A 22,449-nucleotide genomic window follows, 5' to 3' on the forward strand; every position below is an offset into this window, starting at 1 on the left:
CCTTGGACCTCTGGCGCTGGGGCTCCTGCTGCTGCCTGGTGGGTTCCCGGCTGCGTCCTGCTGCTGCTCGGGCTGCTCCCAGCCACTCTCCCTGTGTGAGTACCTACCCCTCTGCCTGCAGCCGCCCGTAGCCAGCCCCTGTCTGCATCACCTGCCCACAGCCAGCCCCTGTTGCAGCCAGCCCGTGTCACACTCTCTGCCTCCAGCTAGCCCTGCCCCACGCCCCTGTCTGCAGCCAGCCCCATGTCCACTGGTGCCCTAGAGTTCTCAGGGCAGTAACCCTGCACACCTGCATCAATGAGGGGGGCAGGAAGCAGCTGGGACCCATACATGTGCACACCCTAGGGTGACCAGACAGCAAGTGTGAAAAATTGGGATGGGGAGTGAGACGTAATAGGAGCCTATATAAGAAAAGACCCAAAAATTGAGACTATCCCTATAAAATTGGGACATCTGGTCACCCTAGCACACCCCAAGGGAGTGGTGGGGACCCACACATGTGAAAAGGAGCTCATATCTAGTTCAGGCCCATCTTTTTAAAAAAGAACTTTAGGTAGGGTTAACGTACATCTGTATTTTCCTGGACATGTCAGGCTTTGCGGTTCTTAAATCGCTGTCTGGGAAAATACAGACTTATGGTAACCCTATTAGTACACTAAATACATGCTGTGGCACATCACTTAAATCAGGACTTTTTATAGGGAACCAGTTGTTAAGATTTTAGCAGCTCATCACTGAGTAGACCTATTCATTGAAGGCCCCAAGAAAAGGCTAGATTACACTCTGTTGGATTAGAGAAGATTTTGGTCAGTACAAAGACTAAGATTGGGAGATAGAAGTGCTATACAACCTCATCACTTCATTTATTGCCACGCACATCCATAGAACTTGCCATCTACAAAGGACTTTCTGTGGCTCTGATCAGCCTATGGCTGATTTTTATTAGGGCAAAGTCTGAGCTGATTAAGTTGGATCTGGAATTTGCCAAAGTCCAGGAGTGCTTCAGTTCACGCCCACCTCTAATGCTGGTTCTTCAAATTTTATAATTTTTTCTTTATTCAAGACAACTGCTGAGAGAAAATAAATCTTTCATATGTCTTGAACTGAACTTAAAAACTGTCAGTTTCTCTGGTTCAGGGAGGGGTGGGTTTTCCAATACATCATTGGCAAAATGGAGCAGGTGTCAGGTGCAGGCTGAGATAGGAGGTTAGAAAACATTGCTGTTAAAGCGAGGAGAGGGGAGGAAAAATATCTCTGTTATTAATTTAAAGACTGAGTTTGTAATAAGGATTTATTGAAGAAGTAGAGTTCAGACCAGAGTGTAGGTGGGTTTTGCATTCTAGCCAATGTTACAGATAACTCAATGCCTGACTGTTTTTGGTGCAATGTAGTGCATATCCTAGAAGTCATATTATGTGATGGACTATATGATATTTATTTTAGGATTTGAAAATTGGGTGAAACTTCGATCCGAGTACCCAGACTAAAAGTCCTGATCTGAACACGTTCATCCCAGCCCTCTACTTTAGGGATGTTTATACCCAGTTCTGAACTTTGGGACTGGTCTTTTCTCTCTCATAATCTGAAACAAAACCACAGAGAACACCTTTTTGAACTTCAGGGAAGTGTGGATGTGAAGTTTGACAGTAAGCCCACCTCTAACTTAAAACTCTTATCAGCCACATGGTGCAATCCATGCAAGCAAAACTCCTAGTAAAGTCAGTCCAAGTTCTGCCTTTGTAAGGTCTGCAGAACTGAGCTATAAATGAGAAACTGAATTACCATGATAGAAAAGAGTCTTGAGTTATGCACCTCATGTCAGTTACACTAATGGGAATTGACTGATCAAGTAGACGCCAGACCCTGCTGGAGGAGAGCGTGTGTGAGGGTATTGGTTCTTGGAAGTTGTTCTCCTTGAATAGCATTTTTGTATATGCCCACACATCTGCTGCTGTGAAGTACCATCAGGTCGCCTTTCTGCACTGTTTAACTTTTTCCTTCTCAGAGAACCTGTGGTACAGTAAATTTCAATGTGTTTTTTTTTAATCCTTGGCTGATGTAAATTGACATAGCTCCATTGGCTTCAACAGAGCAATGCTGATTTACACCACACCATGATCTGGCCCATAGTATCCATTCCAAGAGACCGTCATTAGCAGAGTATTTTCTTACCCAACTAGCATAACATAAACTAGACTATACCCTGTTGGATCTTCCTTGGTGCCTGATTTCTCTGAGTAATCTCCCTCATGGGTCTTATTTGTTTATTGCAGGGCCTCCAAGCCAGGCTATGTGGGCTTTAGGAGATAAAATTGCATCCTCCATAGTGGCCCAAACTGCAGGCATCCCGACTCTCCCATGGAGCGGCAGTGGTAAGAAATTGATCCTTGTTCGTACTATGAAGATTATTGTTACGTTGTCCTTCCCTCAGGCACCCTGAAAGTTCAGGAAACATCAGTGCATTGAAAAATCTCCTATGAAGATGGCCCACGTGCTGTGTGTGAATCTATGGGCATAACAACTCCTGTGCAACCCAAGGTGTAGACCGTGACTGCAGAATATACCTTAGATACGTTTAGCCAAATATCCATGTTTTAAAAAAACTGAATTTTCATTCATTTTAATTGTAACTCTGTCAGTCACTTATGTTCCTGCTACCTCTACTTAGCATACCTGGCCTACTCCTGGGGTGTGTAACCAGGGTGAAGCTGCCTTTTCAATTTCAAAGAGCTCAAAGTCTGGGCTGTTCTCCCTCCAGTTTAGGCTTGAGATGCTGGTGCTGATACTGCTTTTGTTATAACTGTTCTGTGGAGAAAGGACTTCACTTTCTAGGGCTGTCAGTCTGGCAGCTGGTTCCCCACATCCCAAAGCTCCCTCTTCCTTAGTCTCCTATTTTTTGTTGCTGCACCTAGAACCAAAATGCCTTCTCAAGACTTATAGGGGAATGACAAGGTGATGCGTGTGAAAGGTGCAGTGTTTCGTTACCTCGTGGATGTTGTTTGTATTTTAGGCCTCCGAGTGGACTGGCAGGAGAATGACCCTCAGAAGCGCATCTTAAATGTGCCCCAGGAGCTGTATGAAAAAGGCTACGTGAAAGATGTGGATGATGGGCTGCTGGTAGGTGGATACTACTTGGGTGGTCTTTGGTTTGGCCCACTTCAGAAAGAATGATGTAAGCCAGTGATGGGTACACACCTCAAGAGTCTAGGGGTTTGATTCCCTATAGGAATTCTCAAAGCTCAACCAAACTTCTCAGTTCAGCAAAACTGGGGCTTGAAAATCCTCTGAACAAGATTCTGTTATGCAAGATATCTGGTATTCTACCTCTCGGGTAGGACCAGAAGCAGAAGTGCACAGGTGCATGAAAATTAGGGAGGGCAGATGGGTACAAAACTATACTGCAGCGAGGGCTCTATTTCATTTCTGGATCAGTGTTCAGAGAGTGTCTGCTTTCTTCTTAAACTGGTTTGCTCACTCCTCCTTTAAACCCTTCTTCATTTCCTTCTATGGAAACTTTCTAGAACTAGAAGAGGTCTGGGTGCTGTGGTCTCTCTTCTTCTCTGACTGTGGTAGACAACAGTTTAATCTCCTGAGGACTAGAATGCTTTAGGTTCACTGAAGTTATTGGGATTATCCTAAGTGCCTGTGATAAGCAGGAGGTCTGGTTAGATGATCCAGTGATCCCTTCTGACCCCAAACTTTGAAACTATGAAAAATAATGAAATCCCTAACTTGTTTCATAGGCTGCTCAACAGCTTTTGTACTTAATCCTTTTCTCTGTCCATCTTCAGGCAGCTGAGAAAGTTGGCTACCCAGTCATGATCAAGGCCTCTGAAGGAGGAGGAGGAAAAGGAATCAGGAAAGTTAACAATGCAGATGACTTCCCCAACCTCTTTAGACAGGTAAATCTCTTCCCATTCATTTGTGCTGTCTTGTTTCTAGTGTGGAGGTCACTGTAGATGTTCTGCACAGTTCAGCAAGAGCTTATCCAGGAATGTTGAGGGACATAAAAGCACTGTACTATCCATCAACACCTGTCTTGCTGCTCTGAACTGTTGGGGTCTTGCCAAACTTTGCTTTGTAGCCATGAGTGTGTCACTAGAATGCCCCTATATCTGTGAAGACTATAGTAACTCCAATGCAACACCAGTTAACCAAATATCATGGTGCTGAGTGTGATTGCTGTGGTTTCTGGTAATAGAAGGAGTTCCAAATGTAATTAACAGATGCTGAGCAATGTGCCCCTGTTTCAGATAATGGGGACTTGCGGATAAGGGAGGTTTATATAATGGAGGTTGTACTGTAATTATACACCACTGGAGCACAGGGTATTTCCAGCAATGAATGGCCTAGGGCAAATCCTAGTCATTTTCTTCCCCCAGAAAATACCCTAGGCTTCTACAGGAACCTGGTGTCTCAGTTTATTTGAACTGTTTTTCTCAGTGCTCTGGGGTTAGTATGTGCTGCATTAGCCATTCTGGACTGGTATCTCAGTTCAAATGCTTCACTGCTGGGTTCACTTGTAGTTTCCATTTAGTAACAGATGGCAGTGGTGGTCTTTCACTTATCACCATTCCATTGGCAGGACAGCACTTCCATCAGGATCCAATAGACCCGTGAGCATACCAGCATATGCCTGCTGTGTTAGACAGCACTGAGATGGTTAAATGTTCTGTTTAACTTGAAAATCGCTATGTGAGACTTCATTACAGAACGCTTCTATGCCTCCTGTAAGATTTGATGAGACTGATTCTGCACCTCTAATATTATTTCCTGGGGCTAGAGCTTAAAAGGGCAGCCTGGTGGTCTGTTCGTAATAGTACAAGATTGGGAATCAGATTTCTGGGATCTGTTGGTATCCCCAGCTGTGCCACTTAATTCCTTTGTGACCTTGGGCAAGTTACTTAAGTTATCTGTGCTTCCATTTCTCCATCTGTGGGTTCAGTTCATTAATGTTTGTAAAGTGCTTTGAGTTTCTTAGATGGAAACAGAAATGCAGAGCATTCAAATTTCTAACGTTTGGTCATACAGGTAAGACTCTGTGCTAGTACTCTACGGTATTAACAGCCTCTTACAGAAAGGCAGTTGAAGAAGGAGCCTGACTTTGTGTCAGAATAGGAGGGAGAGTTGGTTTGCATTATGTTGTCTCTGTTGTAGGTTCAGGCTGAAGTGCCAGGCTCACCGATCTTTGTGATGAGACTGGCCAAGCAGTCTCGCCACCTGGAGGTGCAGATCCTTGCGGATCAGTACGGCAATGCCATCTCCCTTTTTGGCCGTGACTGCTCAGTGCAGCGCAGGCACCAGAAGATCATCGAAGAGGCTCCTGCAACTATTGCTACCTCAGTGGTGTTTGAGCATATGGAACAGGTGCGTGTGGTTCTGTGAATTCCACTTTCCCTACCTTTTGTGAAGAAAAGTGATACTCTGCCTGCAGAAGGAGCCAGTTCTCTGACATCCCAAAAAAAACAAGAATGGTGACAGTCTCTTCAAATAGCAACACAGGGTCCAGTGTTGCAATCTTAATATGTACAGATTAGCACTCATGTTTCCAGAACTGTGTGTGTGTGCTGTCAAACAACTGCAGAGTTCCATTCCAGAAGTGGCTGCATTTCAGTAGTGGGAGAAATGATCCCTGAGTATACAGCATGTGAATGTGTCTGAAAAACTTGTCAAATTCTTGGAGATCTCAGAATGCTTGGCTCTGTAGTTGCATGGTTGTGGGTTTGTTATATGGAGTGTGTATACAGTACTTCCCCACTCCAGCCCGTGCTGCGCCAAGCATAATCCATTTATTCAGAAAGAGGCCCATGTGACTTGAAACATTTTTGTGACATACGATGTTTAGTTCCCCTAAGTGGTCAGTGATGTTTTGAATTTGTATTGATACATTCGTAGAGAGGAATAGGGGGTTGACAGATTCCAACTGTATAAACTTTACAGGGATAGCAAATGGCCATTCTAGAATTCCAATAAGAGAGTGTGATGTGGATTGGGTGGGTGGAATGAAAAGGGTGGTTGACCATGATCTATATGGGCTAAACATTTTCTCCATCTCATCTCCTAGTGTGCAGTGAAGCTCGCCAAGATGGTGGGGTATGTGAGCGCTGGTACAGTGGAATACCTCTACAGCCAGGATGGCAGCTTCTACTTCCTGGAGCTGAATCCCCGCCTGCAGGTGGAGCACCCCTGCACAGAGATGGTGGCTGACGTCAACCTGCCTGCAGCACAGTTACAGGTGAGTCACAACACAGGCTTCATACCTGTGGAGACATTTAAAGGTGCTCAAAGTATGAGGTATTGGCGAGGTCTGAGCACAAATAACCGGTTCCACTAGAGTCTGGGAGGGTGAAGGGGGACGCTCCTGTCTGGGTCACTCCCAGTGTTCAGCTGCACGGTGTTCTTACAGATGAATCATGTACACGTTAGGTGATCAAGTCACTGATGACAGGGAAAGCACGAGGCTTGGCTTAGTAACAAGAGAACTATTAAATGCAACACTAATAAGAAAATTGGTCTTTAATAGTTTTAACCCAGTAGTGCCCCCTCAAATTGTTGTTTATATCCAATTAAGAAATATTTAAATTGCTGGCAACATTATCCGGTAACACCATTGTTGATATTTATTATCCCCCAAAGTGGAATTGTTACATTCCTCATCCAAATACTCAACAAGCTTCTATACAATAAACCAACCGGTTCATGTGCACAGCATGTGAGAACACAGAGCTTCTTGGTACCTGTTCCCTGGCTTCCCAGAAATAGGAGCCGTTGCAAGGCCTTTCTCCGGACTGCCCAGTGAATCTGGTAATTCCTGGCATCCTTAGTGTGGTTTTTTAAAGGCAGTATTCCTGCAGCTCCTGGTAAAAATTCCTGACTTATAAGAGAGGCTTTTTTGTTTCACATGCCTGAATGCCCAGAGATGCACAGGTCATTGTACATCATTGGCTTTTAAAATCAAGCATCCTTTTGCCCACAAGGAGCAGCTCAGGATGCTGAAACTTACGCCGATCAGGCCAGCTTCTCTGTCTTCATACATTTGTAGTAATTGTTCCACATTCAGCCCTGCTCAAATTTAGTGACACAGTTAGGGCCGTGATGGTAACATGCCAGAATCCATAGTAGCATATACATTTTATTAAATGCTCCTTGCCATTTTTCTTACCTGTCTCTTCCCGGGTAGATTAACAGTAATTGTTTGTTTGACTCCACTGGCAGGAAGACACCACAGTTAATTAACTTTGTCCTCCATCTGCAGTTACTGGAAGTGAGCAGCCACAAGCCCTATGTTTTGTGATTCTGCCAGCCGGATTTAGCCCTCTGTCTTGAATTGGAGCATGTTGGATTTACATGAAGAGCATGGTCTCTGTCTTGACTGTATTGCAGATTCCGATGAAATGTGCATCTTTCAGATAGACAGGGTAGCCTTATATATAGGCAAGTGACCAGACCACAGGACAGGGAGTCAGGTCATCTGAATTCCATTCCCAGCTGTTTCATTGACTCACCATGTCAGCTTGAGCAAATGACTTCCTTTCTGAATCTGTTTCCCCTTCTGTAAAACAAAGATGACTTTCATCCACCTTCATGAAGCACTTTGAGACTGACAGGTGAAGAGGTGCAAAACATTATTATTGAGTGCATCCTGAGGTAAAGAGTTGTGACCTTATGCCTAGAAAGCAAGCCCTGGAATCACAGTAGTATATACAACCAGTGTCCAGCCACCACTGAAGATGGGTGTAATGAACCTGTGAAGGTTAGGGGAAGTGAAACTTATGTGAGAAGTAAAACTTAGCTAACTATATTTTATATTCTCCTATAGATTGCCATGGGGATTCCCCTCCATAGGATCAAAGATATCCGAGTAATGTATGGTGTGTCTCCTTGGGGAGATGTCCCCATTGACTTTGAGAACTCAGCCCACGTCCCCTGTCCACGGGGCCATGTGATTGCTGCTCGTATCACCAGTGAAAATCCAGATGAGGTAAAAGCTGCACTTAGCGTTTGTTATTTCTGTAGTATTGGTATATCATTCTAATGAGCCATGGTCCTGCATGCACAGTTGTCAGCAAGGATCAAACCCAGAACTTTCTATACCAAATTCAAGTGAGCTGAGAGAGAAATCCTTTTTTTGGCTGAAGTTAGCCATAGAGAGTATTATATAGTAGGATGAAACCTTCCCCGTCCCTCGATCAAAATAATACTCTTACTCTTGTAAAAAATGCCTCACGATCTTGAACTCCATTACTCCTGAACTCTTTGCTCTCGCACACAAAGTATGTCCATGTGCATCATAGCTGGTTAACATTTTAAGAGGTTAATGACAACAAAGACCTTGGATAGGACCTTGGTTTCCTGTCATTTCTCAAGGATGGCATCTCTTGCATCTCAGCACTCCTTAGACACGTGTGGGTGCATTTGTATTGAATCTTTTACATTGCTTCCTATAGCACTTGAGTTTATCTTGGAGGTCTCCTACACAGTATAGATGCAGCCTGATGTTACCTAGCATGTGATATCCCAGTACTGGGAAGTGCAGCTAATCTCTAGCCTAAACAACTCCCAGTTGGTGTTTTTTTTTGTTGTTTCTTTTTTCCGATGAGTGCATACTACTCCTGGAATGTTTACTTTTCCTTTAGGGTGCGTAACCATTTAATATATTTCCTTGTAGGGTTTTAAGCCCAGCTCTGGAACAGTCCAGGAACTGAATTTCCGCAGCAATAAGAATGTGTGGGGCTATTTCAGTGTCGCTGCTGCAGGGGGGCTTCACGAATATGCTGACTCTCAGTTTGGTCACTGCTTCTCCTGGGGAGAGAACCGTGAGGAGGCCATTTCGTAAGTAGCCAGGAAAGTGGTTAGAATATGGAACTAACTCACTGTGAAAACCCTCCTCGGGTGCTCTATAGAGGGCTTGGTCCTACAAGTGCCTCATGTGGAACCCCCATGAACTCCACCTGTGACTTTGGTTTTGTATGCAAACCTAGCCTCTTGGAAGGGATCTGTAATCCCTCGTAACAGCTGTAATTTAGTTGCCAATGAACAAGGAGTTAAATCTAACTCCGCTTCCTCTAGAAGAGTGGCTGCTTAGGAGATAGTGAGGAGAGAATGCCTTGGGGGAAGGGAAGGCTGAACACCCAGGGTCATAGGATTAGGTTTGAATCCCAAGCTTGGGAGCTTTTCTGTTTACACCTTGTTGTTTGTCACCTTTTCAATTTCCTATTATAAGTGGTGATCTGTTAAGAAGCTCTTGCTGCCTACAAATGTTTTATCCTCAAAGCTTAAGACCCCAGAGTTGATGAGTACCACATACAGAGTTGGTGTGCAAATCGAATCTCCTGCTAAAGTTCTGCAAAACCTGTGAAAAAGTTTACCAATTTTTAAATATTTTATAAATATTCATAGAGGGGGAACATTTTCCTGACTTTTAGCTGAATGGAAGTGTGGAGAACATTTACCATACAGGCTGGCTCTCTCTAAAGGGTTAAACGGAACATTACTAAACATTTGCCCAATAGTATCCTATGTATGTTGAATATTTAATTTCCAGTGGAGTTGTCATATTATGAGCTTTTCTTGCAGAAATGCTTTTCTGTGGGTTATAGTCAGGGGCGGCTTCAGGCACCAGCGCTCCAAGCACGTGCCTGGGGTGGCAAGCCACGGAGGGCACTCTGCCGGTCGCCGCTAGGGCGGCAGGCAAGGTGCCTTCAGTGGCTTGCCTGCGGAGGGTCCGCTGGTCCCGCGGCTTCGGCGACCTCCCGCAGGTGTGCCTGCAGGAGGTCCACCGAAGCCGCAGGACCAGCGGACCCTCCGTGCTTGGGGCAGCAAAATGTCTAGAACCGCCCCTAGTTAAAGGTAAGCATGAAAGGGAGTAGAACTCACCCTTCCATTCGGTTTAAGTTGGGTCTCATAACTTGAAGATCCTTTGAGACCTGGAAGTTTGTCTCTCACACAGCCAATAAGATTGAAAGGTAAAAATGTATAGAGATAATGTCACTTTCATTATTCAGCATTGACTATTGCCAATAATAATAATCAGTGGGATAATGCCAGGTTTGTATGGGATGATGGTAAATTTGGTACTAATGTGGATGAAGTACCTTTTTAATCAGGTACAGTTGAGAGGTGTGGATGTGAAGAATACAGTTTTAGCAAACGTCCAGTAGGAAGAGTAAATTTTGAAGTAAAATCTATAGAGGAAACCTTATGCAGACTCAACGTCAGACTCCAATCTGGCTTTTGGTCTTTTCACTCCACTGAAACTGCATTTTACAAGATCTTCAGCAATGACGATCAAGACAGGACGAAGGATGAGTAGAAAAGAATAGCGAGAAAATCAGAAAGACCAAAGCACCAAATAAGTTTCTCTGGTACATCCCAAGTGTAAGCTGGAGGAAGCTGATGATGTCTCATTCCCAGGCATGATGCATGTGCAGCATCTTGCTCCCATGCGCACGCACACTTCATCTGCTCTTGGCATGACTAACTTGTTTTTCCAGGTGACTCACTGGGGATGTTAATTTGTGGTAACTGTCTAGGCTTACCAGGTCACAACAAATTATTAGTGAGACACGGTTTGTGAATTCCTTTTCCTTTCAGAAACATGGTGGTGGCTTTGAAGGAACTGTCCATCCGAGGGGATTTCCGAACCACTGTTGAGTACTTGATTAAACTGCTGGAGACAGAAAGCTTCCAGCACAACAGCATTGACACTGGCTGGTTGGACAGGCTCATTGCTGAGAAAGTGCAGGTATACCCACTTGTTTCAGGAGATTATAAATTTTGGGGAGTGGGGATTGATTTATTGGGGAGGAAAAGACATTTCATGATCTTGAAAGCTTGGCACTTACTGGTCAGAGATTTAACAATGGTGATGCTCTACTCAGTCCTTAGTAAGAACTCTGGAAACAAATGCATTAGGCTTAGTTTTCATTTACCCTGTGCCTTTTTACCCCATTTTGGCAGAATAAAGAGTCCTTAAGCACTTGTAAAGGGGCATTAGTGTAACTGAGAATCAGGCTTATTGTCTTCACTGGGAATTTTAAACAAATGACGAGTGAAAACTTATGTAGTACCTCAGGATTTGGCCCAGTGAGAATAAAACTCAAATTGTTTCCTTTGAACTAGCGCAGAGGTGACCTGCTTACTGGCCTGCTTTCATGTATGGCTACCATTAGTATTACAATAATTTTAACTTTAAGGGATTTTCTACCTTGGACAGCAAATGCAACTGACCATAATGACATGAATGACACTTTCAAATAGGGAGAGGCCAGGATGGAGGGATGATAAAGCAGAAGGAATTGAGCATGTGGAAAGACTGAGGTTTTCCTTCATCCCATACCCTTTCCCTCTAGGCAGAGAGGCCTGACACCATGCTAGGGGTAGTGTGTGGGGCTCTGCATGTGGCTGATGTGAGCTTCCGGAACAGCGTCTCCAACTTCCTGCACTCTCTGGAAAGGTAAAATTACTCTCTGCGGCTAGCACTAGTCACAGACCTATTGACATTGTATAAAGCTCAACTCGTATGTAGCCCAAGTGCAACCCAGACCAGAAATGCCTAAAGCTTGTTATCATCTGATGGCTGTTCTCTGGCCTCGGTGGCTGTTTAGCATTCTCAGGCCAGTGCCTGATGGACAGATGTCCATGTGTGTTCTAGAAAAATCCACCAGTGGCGCTGATTAGCCCAATTGTTGGCAATCTCAGGAGAAAGGCCTGGGATTGAATGCATAACAGAATTGAGACCCATTCGCAGGACAGGAGGGGTGAAGCTTGTGCTGTCCCTGTTTTGTAGTCCAAGTCTACAGAGGTGTTCATCAGGTGCCTTCTACCGGTGCTCAGAACCCCGCTAACATTCTAGCTTGCTTCAAACTGGATTGGGAGCCCTTGGGAGACCGCCATAACATTTTAATTCAGACTAAGTCTGACATGACATGGACACTTCTTTTCCAAATGACGCTGTCAGTCTTGCCAGGCCCATGTTTGGGGCCCCTGGCTCTGGAGGAGGGATCCAAGGAGCATAGTAGTGAAAAGCTGCTTTTAATCACGTGGGGCTGTTACTGACCGCAACAAAGATGTGCTGTAAATGTGTTTGATGTTTCAGTGCAAATTGTTCACTATCAGTAAAGCAAGTGGGTTGGGTGGGGGATAGAACAAGGTCTCTGTGGAATGGGAATGAACATATGTTGGGTTTGAGAGTGATGTCTCTCCTAAGGAGGGATGGTTTAAGATTTAGATGTCCAATCTCTATGCCAGTGCTGCCTCCAAATGCTTGTGTGCTGTGTTTAATCCCCCACCCCCAGTGGCCATTTAGAGAACTTGAAGGGTAAAGTCTTGCACGTGTCCATCTTTCAGAGGTCAGGTCCTGCCTGCTCATACACTGCTGAACACAGTGGATGTTGAACTCATCTATGATGGAAAGAAGTACGTGCTAAAGGTACAGTGCAATGCGGAGACTCTTCTCCGCTGTGGGTTGGAGAGATTTTGTGTTGCTTGGCACTGTCTTGGCTTTGCAATGACTGTTTTGAACAGAAAGACTGAAGTTAAAATCTGGGTGGTGGGCAAAGATGGCAAGGAAAATGGGAAGGGGATTTTCTCTGCTTCTGTGGGCTTGGAAACTTCTCCACAGTCTCCCATGCAGTGTCCCCACTCTGAGACCCTCTCTTCCATTACATTTCCCTTGCAGTGAGATCCCTGCCAGGCCTTTGCCCTGCAAGACTCCTGTTTTTACATTGATTTTTCAGTACTCGGCAACACCCTGCTGGTGGTCAGGTGACTCAGATTTCCCTTAGACATCTTCTTTATTACTGAATATAAAAGTCAGTCCAGAAACCAAGGAACCTGCCTGGTGCTCCAGCCGGTATAATATCAATGTTACCGTATTTCCTTTACATGCTGCTCCATGTTCTTGCTCATGGACCCATAGGTGACCCGGCAGTCTCCCAATTCCTATGTGGTCGTCATGAACAACTCTTATGTGGAGGTTGAGGTACACCGATTGAGTGACGGAGGGTTGCTCTTATCCTATGATGGCAGCAGCTACACAACCTACATGAAAGAAGAAGTGGACAGGTATCAATCTCAGCTATAGGGATCGTTTATGGTCACTTACTCTTTACATACATGCCAGGATGGGTTAATAGAATTTCATGCTCTGAGACCTCATCTGCTTATCACAGGGTCAGGAAGGAATCCCCCCAACTACTATACAATACTGAAGAACTCGATAGGTACGTTATTAGGGACAGGAGCAGGGGAAGAAATTTTGCTTTCATCTGACACATTTGGGATTGCCTGCAGCTGGAAGCAGGATTTGGAATGTGATGCACCAATATGATGTGTGATTCTTTCTTCTCCAGCCTCTCTGCAGTCTCATCGTTCCAGGCAGGAGATGGGTGAACTCCCAGGTTGCCCATCTGGTTTGCTAGCAGTGGGTTACTGAGCTGAATGGGAGTCTACGTTCCAGTTTCCTACAGGCCCTTGGTAGATAGAGTGGCTAGATGTGGTCTCTGCAAGAAGGTGGGAGTTTAGTGTTGCCCACACACCACCTAACATGGTAGTTTGGAGACCTCAGCCTTTATGGAAGGAGGCTTCTTTCCTGCTTATGGTGACTTTTTCGGGGAGAGGTGAGGCAAAATAAAGAGGCTAGCACAGGCTGGCCAAATTCCAACTCGGGTGATTATGTTCTTCTTGCCCAGTTATGCCCTTTCAGTTTCCATTGGCAAGTTCGTTTTTACTTTCTTATTAAAAATCTGCCACTGGTACAGAACAACTGTCATATTCCACTCCATAGGCTGGGCGTATGACCTTTTTTATATATGTGCAGACTCAGATTTGTTGGTTTATGGCTGCATAGACCATTGCACAGTATCCTGCAGCTCCACTGAGTGGAAGGCTTAACACAACGAGAGAAGCTGGTGGCATTGCCTGGGAATAGGGTCTAGCCAGCATAGGTGGCGGATGTGCTGATTCAGAGCATTTATTCAGCTCTCCAATCCCCTGGAGTTTATATCACATAACCCCCTTGGGGTGCATGGGGACTCCTTCTCTGTGCAGATTCTAATGAATGTGGCTAGTAGTCTGTGAAAGACTTGGGTTGGAAGATGCTATAAAAATCTAAACACAATGCCTTTGAAATACATTGTTTCACCACAAGGGTGTGGCTTGCTCTTTTCAGCTGCACTCTGAGCACTGGAGGAGTTTGGATGTGGGAGGTTTGGTGAGCATTTAGCATTTGACAGCTTTGTGTTAACACATCCAATCTCCAGTATTGTCGATCTTGGTTTATATAGAATTTACCAGACCGGATCGTATTGGGAGTTCATTGGGTCCAGCATCCAGGCTCCCACAGTGACCAGTTACCCACTGATTCAGAAGAAGCAATGCTGTACGTATGCTAGGGGTAGATAGTAATTCCTTCCTGACCCCCGCAGTCCTGATTACTCAGATGTTCATCTCTAGAACCAAGCTACTAAATTGCAGATAATTGCGATTTGTATATTATGATCTAGGACTAGGGAGGTTGGCTTTCTCCGTCTTTTACTCTCCGCATGGCATTCCACTGAGGTGTTTTTCCCTAGGTACCGCATCACCATAGGTAACAAGACCTGCGTGTTTGAGAAGGAAAACGATCCGTCTCTCCTTCGCTCACCCTCGGCTGGGAAGCTCATCCAGTATGTGGTGGAGGATGGGGGACATGTGTTCTCAGGCCAATGCTTTGCTGAAATTGAGGTAAAAGAGCTACGTGGGACTGGGCCGGAAGCAGAGCTGAGCAGGAACATTTTGAAATGCTCAGAAACTTTGGTGAAAAATGGAGTGGTTGGTGGTGGTGGTCGGAATGTTTTCTGATGGGTTTTTTCCCAGTTTTCCACCCCTGGTTTTTGTCTGTGTCCACTCAGAAGGCAGAAACAAGAGCTGCTGGGTGGAGAAGAGATGGCTTAGCAGCATAAATGTTGAAACCTGTGCTTTAATGACCATACTGGTGGGAGGCAAAACCTCCCAGCAATATCCGGTGATAAAGAAAGCGCATATAAACAGCGGTGGCCACCTTGCAGTGGGACTGACCAAAGAGGAATGGACCACAGTGCTGTGAGAGATGGACAATCCACGTCTCATAGCTGCTGTGAAAAAGGTTTGCTGTTCCTCTGGGCTAAGTGGTCACTGCAGCAGGGCTGGTCCAGGCTCGGTGACAGGACGAGGCAATGAATTATGTCTGCTCTTACTGACTGGTCATTTATCAGCTTGATCAGATGAGTTAATGAGGAAGCTGAAACTGAGTGTGGCCCCTCCCTTCCCCCTTGGAGGTTACTTAACTCCCAACGAGTGGGAGGACAAGCAATTCCCAAGGCACAGTGGGCAAAGATGGGAGCTGTGTATGAGAGAGGGGAATCAAACCAGACTTGAGAGAGGAGGGTACGTAGAGGATTGTGGGGATTAAGGTGGTTATGAGGAACAGTGTGTAGGAGAAACGTATCAGACTCTAGTCCATGTTATTTATGCAAGCTCTTTTATTTTGTAATGTATTCATGGCTTGGTGAGAACCTACCAGTCGTTGATTGCTGTGCTGCTTTCCACAGCAACAGCACAGATAGACCCCAGATCTTTCTGCTCCAAGGACAAGACTCCTGCACTTGAACTAAAGGGAAATCTTTGTCATAGGCTCTATAGAGCCAATTACTCTGATTCCCTCCCCTTGAAGCCAGTAGGGCACAAACCCACCAGCCAGCATATTAAAATAGCTTCTGCCATCGATTTCTGACCTTTAGGATATCACCGTGGCAACAAGTTGCAGGCTGCCTCAAAGTCCAGTGCTCAGCGTAGAACCTTTACTTATTCTTGGAGGTGAAAGAATCCAGAAGAGCTGAGATTCCACTGGTTGAGTTTGGTTTCCTATTGCTCTAATTTGCATGCAAACCATTTGCTCTGCCCTTTACTTAGGGGTGCCTGGATTTCCTTCCCAGCATGCACCTGCACAACAAGCCTTTCAGGGTGACCGCTGAATGTAAAAGACCCTCGCTAGTCAGATTACCTGTGGTGTAGGCAAGTGGCTGCTGAAGCATGAACCTTGAATGAACTGGGGAATATGAGCGTGTAACCTGTCTTCTTGCTGCAGGTAATGAAGATGGTGATGACGCTGACAGCAGCAGAATCAGGCTGCATCCACTATGTCAAACGCCCTGGGGCAGTGCTGGACCCTGGCTGTGTAATTGCTAAACTGCAGCTGGATGACCCCAGCAGGGTTCAGCAGGTAGGAAGCTCCTGAGATAGCCACTGGATCCTGCCTAGTTGGGGTTACCACTTTGTCTTGATTCTCTAGTAGTGGTGTTTCAGTTGCAACAGGGGACAGGCCCATGTCATGCTGAGATTTTCACTGTGTGGCTTTTGTCTCAAAGGAAGTTGTTGAGGGAAGTGTAAACTCTACAGAGCCTTTCTCTCAGATCTGATCTAGACATTTATATCAGACTCATTCCTTGTTATCTCAGCACCTGATCTCCAGGTGATATAGGTGGATGGGAAAAGCCTCATCCTTTCCTCAAACACATTTATGCTCCCTGCACTCACTACTTTCTTTGGCCACTTGACTGTTCCAAACACTTACAGTACTATGAGACAGAGAGAGTTCTTCCTGATTGCTAAATGAACCTCTTCTGGATACCCCAGTTTCAAGAGCATTGGGACTGGTACAAACAGTCTGTGCAAAGCTGGAAAAGTGGGGAGTGAGCCAGTGTGTGGATCATCTTTGAGGCAGAGGACAAATGCATGGGTCTTTAAGGGCAAGCAGGGTTTGATGGGGGTGGGTAGGCGCGGATGGTGAAAGAAAAAGGAACTATTCTAAAATGGATGCAAGTACCTCCTCATCTTATGGGAGATGGGGAGAGGTTATCGGCACCAGTGCAGTATCTACTGGCTTCAACTAAATCTTTCTCTGAGATCTTATTTTGGTTCTGGACACTGAGATCAGCTGGAATTCATCAGAGAGAGTCTGGGAGCTTTATTTTGTGGGTTCAGGGGCATGCAATCATTGAGATCCAGCAAAAATCCCATGACTGTCCAAGAGGATTTTCCATCCTGAGATCCTCCCATTTGAGTCTGATTTTTCCCCCCCAAGCTGTAGGCTATTGGGTCCCAGTTGGAAAGTGGGGGTGGAGAGAGAAGCAAGTGAGATTCTGTTTGCTGATGCCATGTGGGAGGAGGCTTGGAGGCACTTTATTTTCTGTTGGATGTGTCCACAGGCCGATCTGCACACAGGCACCTTACCACAGATCCACAGCACAGCTCTCCGAGGCGAGAAGCTCCATCGCGTCTTTCATTGTGTCCTTGATAACCTGGTCAATGTGATGAATGGTTACTGCCTGCCAGAGCCCTACTTCAGCAGCAAGGTCTGGTCGCTTGTCCCAGGTGGAGGGCAAACTATTCCTTCCCTGGATATAAGGAGCCAATTTGCATACAAGCTCAATGAACTCTAATGCTTAGAGCAGGGGACTGAGAGGCAGGACACTAGACTACACTGCCCTGCCTCATATACCATCTCTCTGGTAGCCCTGATTCCTTTCCCCAGTGCCCTATTCCCAGAAAGCTGGGGGCATGAGGGGGATGTGTCCATTGGTGCCACCCAAGTCAGAACTGAAGAGGAGACAAGATGGGCTACAGGACTGCTGCTTATGCCAGCAGCCTACTATGTGCGAGCTGCTTCCACAGCCAGCTATGTTAGGGGCCACACTGGGAGCGGACAAAGAAGGTGCGTGCTTCTCAAGCAGCCCCCTGCAGCTCTACTGCGATTGAGTTAGATTATGTGGTGGAGGAAGGGAGTAGTTATGCACCTTTCCCCACCCAGGTTAATCTGCACCCCCTGAACTAGTGTGACTCCCAGGTGGGGTCATACTGTAATACTGAGTTTGCCACACTGAATAAGCCTTGCTGAGACCAGCCCTTCCCTTAATTCCACATTGCATCTTGTTCTTGTCTTCTGCCTGGCTTGTCTCCAGGTGAAGGACTGGGTTGAACGGCTAATGAAGACTCTGAGAGACCCATCTTTGCCTCTCCTGGAGCTTCAGGACATCATGACCAGTGTCTCTGGGCGGATCCCACCCAATGTGGAGAAGTCGATCAAGAAGGAGATGGCTCAGTATGCTAGCAACATCACATCGGTCCTTTGCCAGTTTCCCAGCCAGCAGGTAAGGAACAGCCCTTTGGAAAGGGAAGGCAAAACAGGTCACTTTGGGATGGAGGGAAAATACCTTTGAATTATTTGGAGATGAGCTTGCAAAGTGGGGATTTGGTAGAGAGGGCAGTTTGTGTAATAGCCCATGGAGAACAATGGTAATTGGACCCTGGACCTTCTTTGCCAAAACCCCAAATCTCTGCTGCTTGAGTGAAAGTAGTAACTCCTTCATCTGTGAACAAGTAGCAGGTTGTTGCAGCAGAAGTGGTTGGCTGTTCGGAGGAGACATGACCATATGCACAGAACTACTGTATCTTAAATATGCTGTCGTTCAGCTACAGTTTTTGCAGATCAATACAAGAATGACTGGATGAAATTGTATAGTCTGTGTTTTGGAGGAGGTGATGATCCCATTGCTTCCTCCTGACATTAAAGAAATCTCTGAACTGCTTCTGGCATTCAGGGTGTCAGCTGATAGCTGCAGAGTCTTGGAGGAATATCTCCCTCATATACAGTATTGCACAGTAGGTTGGCTCATTATGAGGGTACTTTGCCTTCCTCTGCAGCATCAGATGTTGGCCTCTGCTGGACTCTGGGTAATGGGCTTGGTGGCCCAGTGCTCTCATCTGGTCTGGCAGAAATCCTTTGCTCCTGTGACAATGTTCTCCACCCATATCCCTCTCTCTAGCAATGAGGTTGTCATGTGACTCTTTTTTTTTTTTTTTTCCCCCCCTCTCAGATCGCCAACATCTTGGATAGCCACGCAGCCACACTGAACCGCAAGTCTGAGCGTGAGGTCTTCTTCATGAACACCCAGAGCATCGTGCAGCTGGTGCAACGGTGAGCTTGTTTACCGGAGCCCATCCCTTCCTCCATTCCTTTTCCTTTTTTGCTGCCTTCAAGAGCTGAATCACAGCTGTGGGTCATTTATTTTTTCTTTGTCTTCAAGGAAGCAAGTGTAACTTTTGTCTATTAATAGTGAGTCCGTCTTGGCCATTCTGTCAAGCAGCTGGTATCTTCCCCACCCTTTTCACAGCTCTAGAAGCTGAGGGTTTGGGAAGATTCTGGGGAGTACTTTTAACATGCTGCGTGGCGGGCTGCTCATATGAAGAGTGTCAGAGGTTGTATGTTCATTCTCACTGCGCTGAGCCTCCAGGAGTTCCCGGGAGCATCTGTGTGTGTATTTTCAGTTGTATTGGCTCTTGGAGCCTTTCACAAGCAGGACAAGGGCATTTTGGTCTTCCAGTGATAGACCTGACTATTCCCTCACTATTCCCGCAGATATCGTAGTGGTATTCGAGGCCACATGAAGGCTGTGGTGATGGATCTGCTCCGTCAGTACCTAAAGGTGGAGACTCAGTTCCAGCATGGTAAGTACTTGAACACATGAGGATTTGAATTCTGGAAGGAACACAGCGCCTCCTGTAGGCTTCAGTAAAAGCATCTGCTAAATGAGACCAGCTTGTCATGGCTCCTTGTGGCATGGCCTGACAGGTTTCCTTTTGGGTCACTGCTTAGGAGGGCTTTTTATTTATTTATTTATTTATTTATTTATTTTTTTAAAGCGTTAAACTCCCAGTGTGGTGAGCCTCCATGGTAGGAACATGCAGGGAGGTGCACACAGCAACAAGTCCAGCCACCGGATTCCCCTAGTAGCTTAAGCCTGTGCTAGTGCCTGTCCACCACTGGCAGACACGTCTTCCACATCCTCTCATCGCTCCTCCCCCTGCTTAGGTGCCTTAAAGTGACACTGATTCTTTTTTGGTCAGTGCTGTGAACATCTTCACAACGGGCTGACAACTGATTTCATCACCCCTTCTCGGATCCTTTCATCTTGTTGAGCTGTGTAAATGTGGTGCAGCTTCTACATGCATGCCCCCCCCCCCTTTTTTTTTTTTAATTATTCCAGAGCCTTGTAAGCTGAAGCTTTACATGATTCCGGGTTGAAGTAGCTCCAGAAAAGAGGCAGAATTCAAAACATGATTCATTAATTCACAGAATGTTTGTGAGCTCTTTAAGATTCAGTCAGGCAGAGTTCTGCACACTCTGTGCGTCATGTTTGGTTTATTTTGACCTTCTGTGCTTGCCTTTTGCTGGTTCTTGCTGTCTGCAAGGGCCTATGATTAAACAGAACATAAGAACAGCCATACTGGGTGAGTATCCTGTTCTCTGACAGTGGCCAATGGCAGGTGCCCCAAAGGGAATGAACAGACAGGTTATCATCAAGTGATCCATGCCCTGTCACCCAATCCCAGCTTCTGGCAAACAGAGGCTAGCGACACCATCCCTGCCCATCCTGGCTAAGAGGTCCATCAATGGATATCTTCCATGAATCTGTCTGAACCCCGTGATAGTATTAAAGGCTTCCCCCCTCCTAGATCACCTCTCTGAAGCTAGAACCTGAAATGTGGATTCTTGGCTCTTCAGATTGGTGAAGACAGCATGGCTTTGGGAAGTGTTTTATTTCCTGACTTCTGAGCACTTGGGCATGTGGAGAAGTGTACAGAAATTAGCTAAGATCAGATCCACCATTACGTTTATTGTGGCAGCTGGTGAATAAGTGGGCAATGCAGTAGTAAATAGTACTGTAAGAAAATGGAATGCAATAAGAAATCCATTGTTTCAGTTGAAACCGCTGTAAGGTATCAGGAGACTTTTTTCAATGCTCTCTTTATATGAGGGGAGAGAGAACTCAGTGGTTTGAACATTGGCCTGTTAAACCCAGGGTTGTGAGTTCAATCCTTGAGGGGGCCATTTAGGGATCTGGGGAAAAGATCTGTCTGGGGATTGGCCCTGCTTTGAGCAGGGGGGGTTGGACTAGATGATCTCCTGAGGTCTCTCCAACCCTGATATTCTATAAAAAACAATTCTCCGATTTCTGTGCAGAATACCACAGCCAGGTATTTCAATGTGAACCTTGCAGTACTGTTACCAGTCACAGGATGGCAGTGAACCACTGCTATTGCAGATTACGTTCTTTCTGATTCATTTCTACTCTTCTTCCCTCCTGCCCCCTGTGCACTCCAAGCTTTTTAGTGTTACAGAGTATGTCCTGCCAAGTGAGCCCAGGGTGTGTCGAATTCAAATTAGCAGACCCCGGCTTGGTTAATCCAGGGCTTGAGCTTCTCATTTGTAACTCCAAGTTAGGAATTGTTGAATCCTAGGTCCCAGCCTTGGGCTTCGGTGTCTGTACTTTATTGTGTGGGCTGGAGTCCAACTATCCATGTCCCAGACTTCCTAGCAACCTCCCAGTGGGTGGCCACTCTAACCCTTTTTATTTCCAGTGTAGGGGAAACTTGACTGTCGACCAAGCTTGACTGTTCAGAGGACAAAGGAAGTTGGCCTGTGGGATTGGAAATAGTTTTGGTGGACTCCCAAAGCACAAGTCCAGTCGGGCTGGGTCTACACTGCAAATCAATAATGCTTGAATCCTGGGTCCCAGCTTGACTCATGCTCAAACCATCCACCCCTGTGGGATCCTAGGTCCAAGCCCTGGGTTAGTGTGATTTGTGTGTAGATGGACAGGGTGTTAGACTTGAACCTGAGCTCAAACCCTGGATTTACATTGCAGTGTAGACATACACAGTGATTCATTTCCACATCAACTCGCTATAGCAGGTGATCTGATATGCCACATGTTATTTTCTGATTCTTCTCTTAGTGAAAGATAACCCCTTCTTAACTAGCCCTCAGCACTCTCCCTGCGTAATTCACAAAGCATTGATTTGGCATTGGAGTTGATGAAAGCAAGTGACAGGACGGTACTTAAAACCATTTAGAATTTCTAAAGTTTCCAGTAACAATGCTTCTGTCCCTCATATTCACAAAGTTCTGTTAAGAAAATAACCAAATGTGTCCAGCTAGATGCATCCAGTGCTACCCCAGTGTGCAGGCTGTACAGAATGCTTTGGGTCCTCATGTTTTGTTTCTGACTGCAGGTCACTATGACAAGTGTGTCTTTGCCCTTCGGGAAGAGAACAAAAGTGACATGAATGCTGTGTTGAACTACATCTTCTCTCATGCTCAAGTTACTAAGAAGAACCTCCTCGTAACGATGCTCATTGTAAGTTTGGCCCTCAGTACTTCTTTTTACCTTGTATGTGAACGTTTAGTGCTGGTGAAAGATGCTGAATTGACAGCCCTTAGCCCAGAGACTGTGGTCCTTTAACCACAGACCTGGCAGTGACAGTGGAGTTCCCTACGCTGCCCTGTCAGTATACCTCAGCCCAGTGAAGTTAGCTCAGTTTCCATGGAGCATCCAATTTTCAGTTTTTTCTGCTCAGGCTGCCCATAAG

The 22,449-nt window shown here is 45.7% G+C and overlaps 1 protein-coding gene across 6 annotated transcripts in view; it reads left to right on the forward strand.

The window, feature by feature from the left end:
* ACACA (acetyl-CoA carboxylase alpha) overlaps positions 1 to 22,449 on the forward strand; it is a 189,134-nt gene that overhangs the window by 35,021 nt on the left and 131,664 nt on the right. For all 6 annotated transcript variants that reach the window (XM_050929370.1, XM_050929366.1, XM_050929364.1 and 3 more), the window contains 18 exons: positions 2,274 to 2,372; positions 3,011 to 3,117; positions 3,792 to 3,902; positions 5,158 to 5,367; positions 6,065 to 6,235; positions 7,820 to 7,981; positions 8,669 to 8,832; positions 10,594 to 10,744; positions 11,352 to 11,455; positions 12,349 to 12,430; positions 12,920 to 13,065; positions 14,574 to 14,724; positions 16,106 to 16,240; positions 17,226 to 17,372; positions 17,979 to 18,167; positions 18,894 to 18,994; positions 19,436 to 19,524; positions 22,093 to 22,217. In XM_050929370.1, coding sequence (XP_050785327.1) covers positions 2,274 to 2,372; positions 3,011 to 3,117; positions 3,792 to 3,902; positions 5,158 to 5,367; positions 6,065 to 6,235; positions 7,820 to 7,981; positions 8,669 to 8,832; positions 10,594 to 10,744; positions 11,352 to 11,455; positions 12,349 to 12,430; positions 12,920 to 13,065; positions 14,574 to 14,724; positions 16,106 to 16,240; positions 17,226 to 17,372; positions 17,979 to 18,167; positions 18,894 to 18,994; positions 19,436 to 19,524; positions 22,093 to 22,217 — 2,444 coding nt within the window. The remainder of the gene's footprint in view (positions 1 to 2,273; positions 2,373 to 3,010; positions 3,118 to 3,791; positions 3,903 to 5,157; positions 5,368 to 6,064; positions 6,236 to 7,819; positions 7,982 to 8,668; positions 8,833 to 10,593; positions 10,745 to 11,351; positions 11,456 to 12,348; positions 12,431 to 12,919; positions 13,066 to 14,573; positions 14,725 to 16,105; positions 16,241 to 17,225; positions 17,373 to 17,978; positions 18,168 to 18,893; positions 18,995 to 19,435; positions 19,525 to 22,092; positions 22,218 to 22,449) is intronic.

Source organism: Gopherus flavomarginatus, chromosome 19, assembly GCF_025201925.1.
Source record: "Gopherus flavomarginatus isolate rGopFla2 chromosome 19, rGopFla2.mat.asm, whole genome shotgun sequence".
Lineage (NCBI taxonomy): Eukaryota > Metazoa > Chordata > Testudines > Testudinidae > Gopherus > Gopherus flavomarginatus.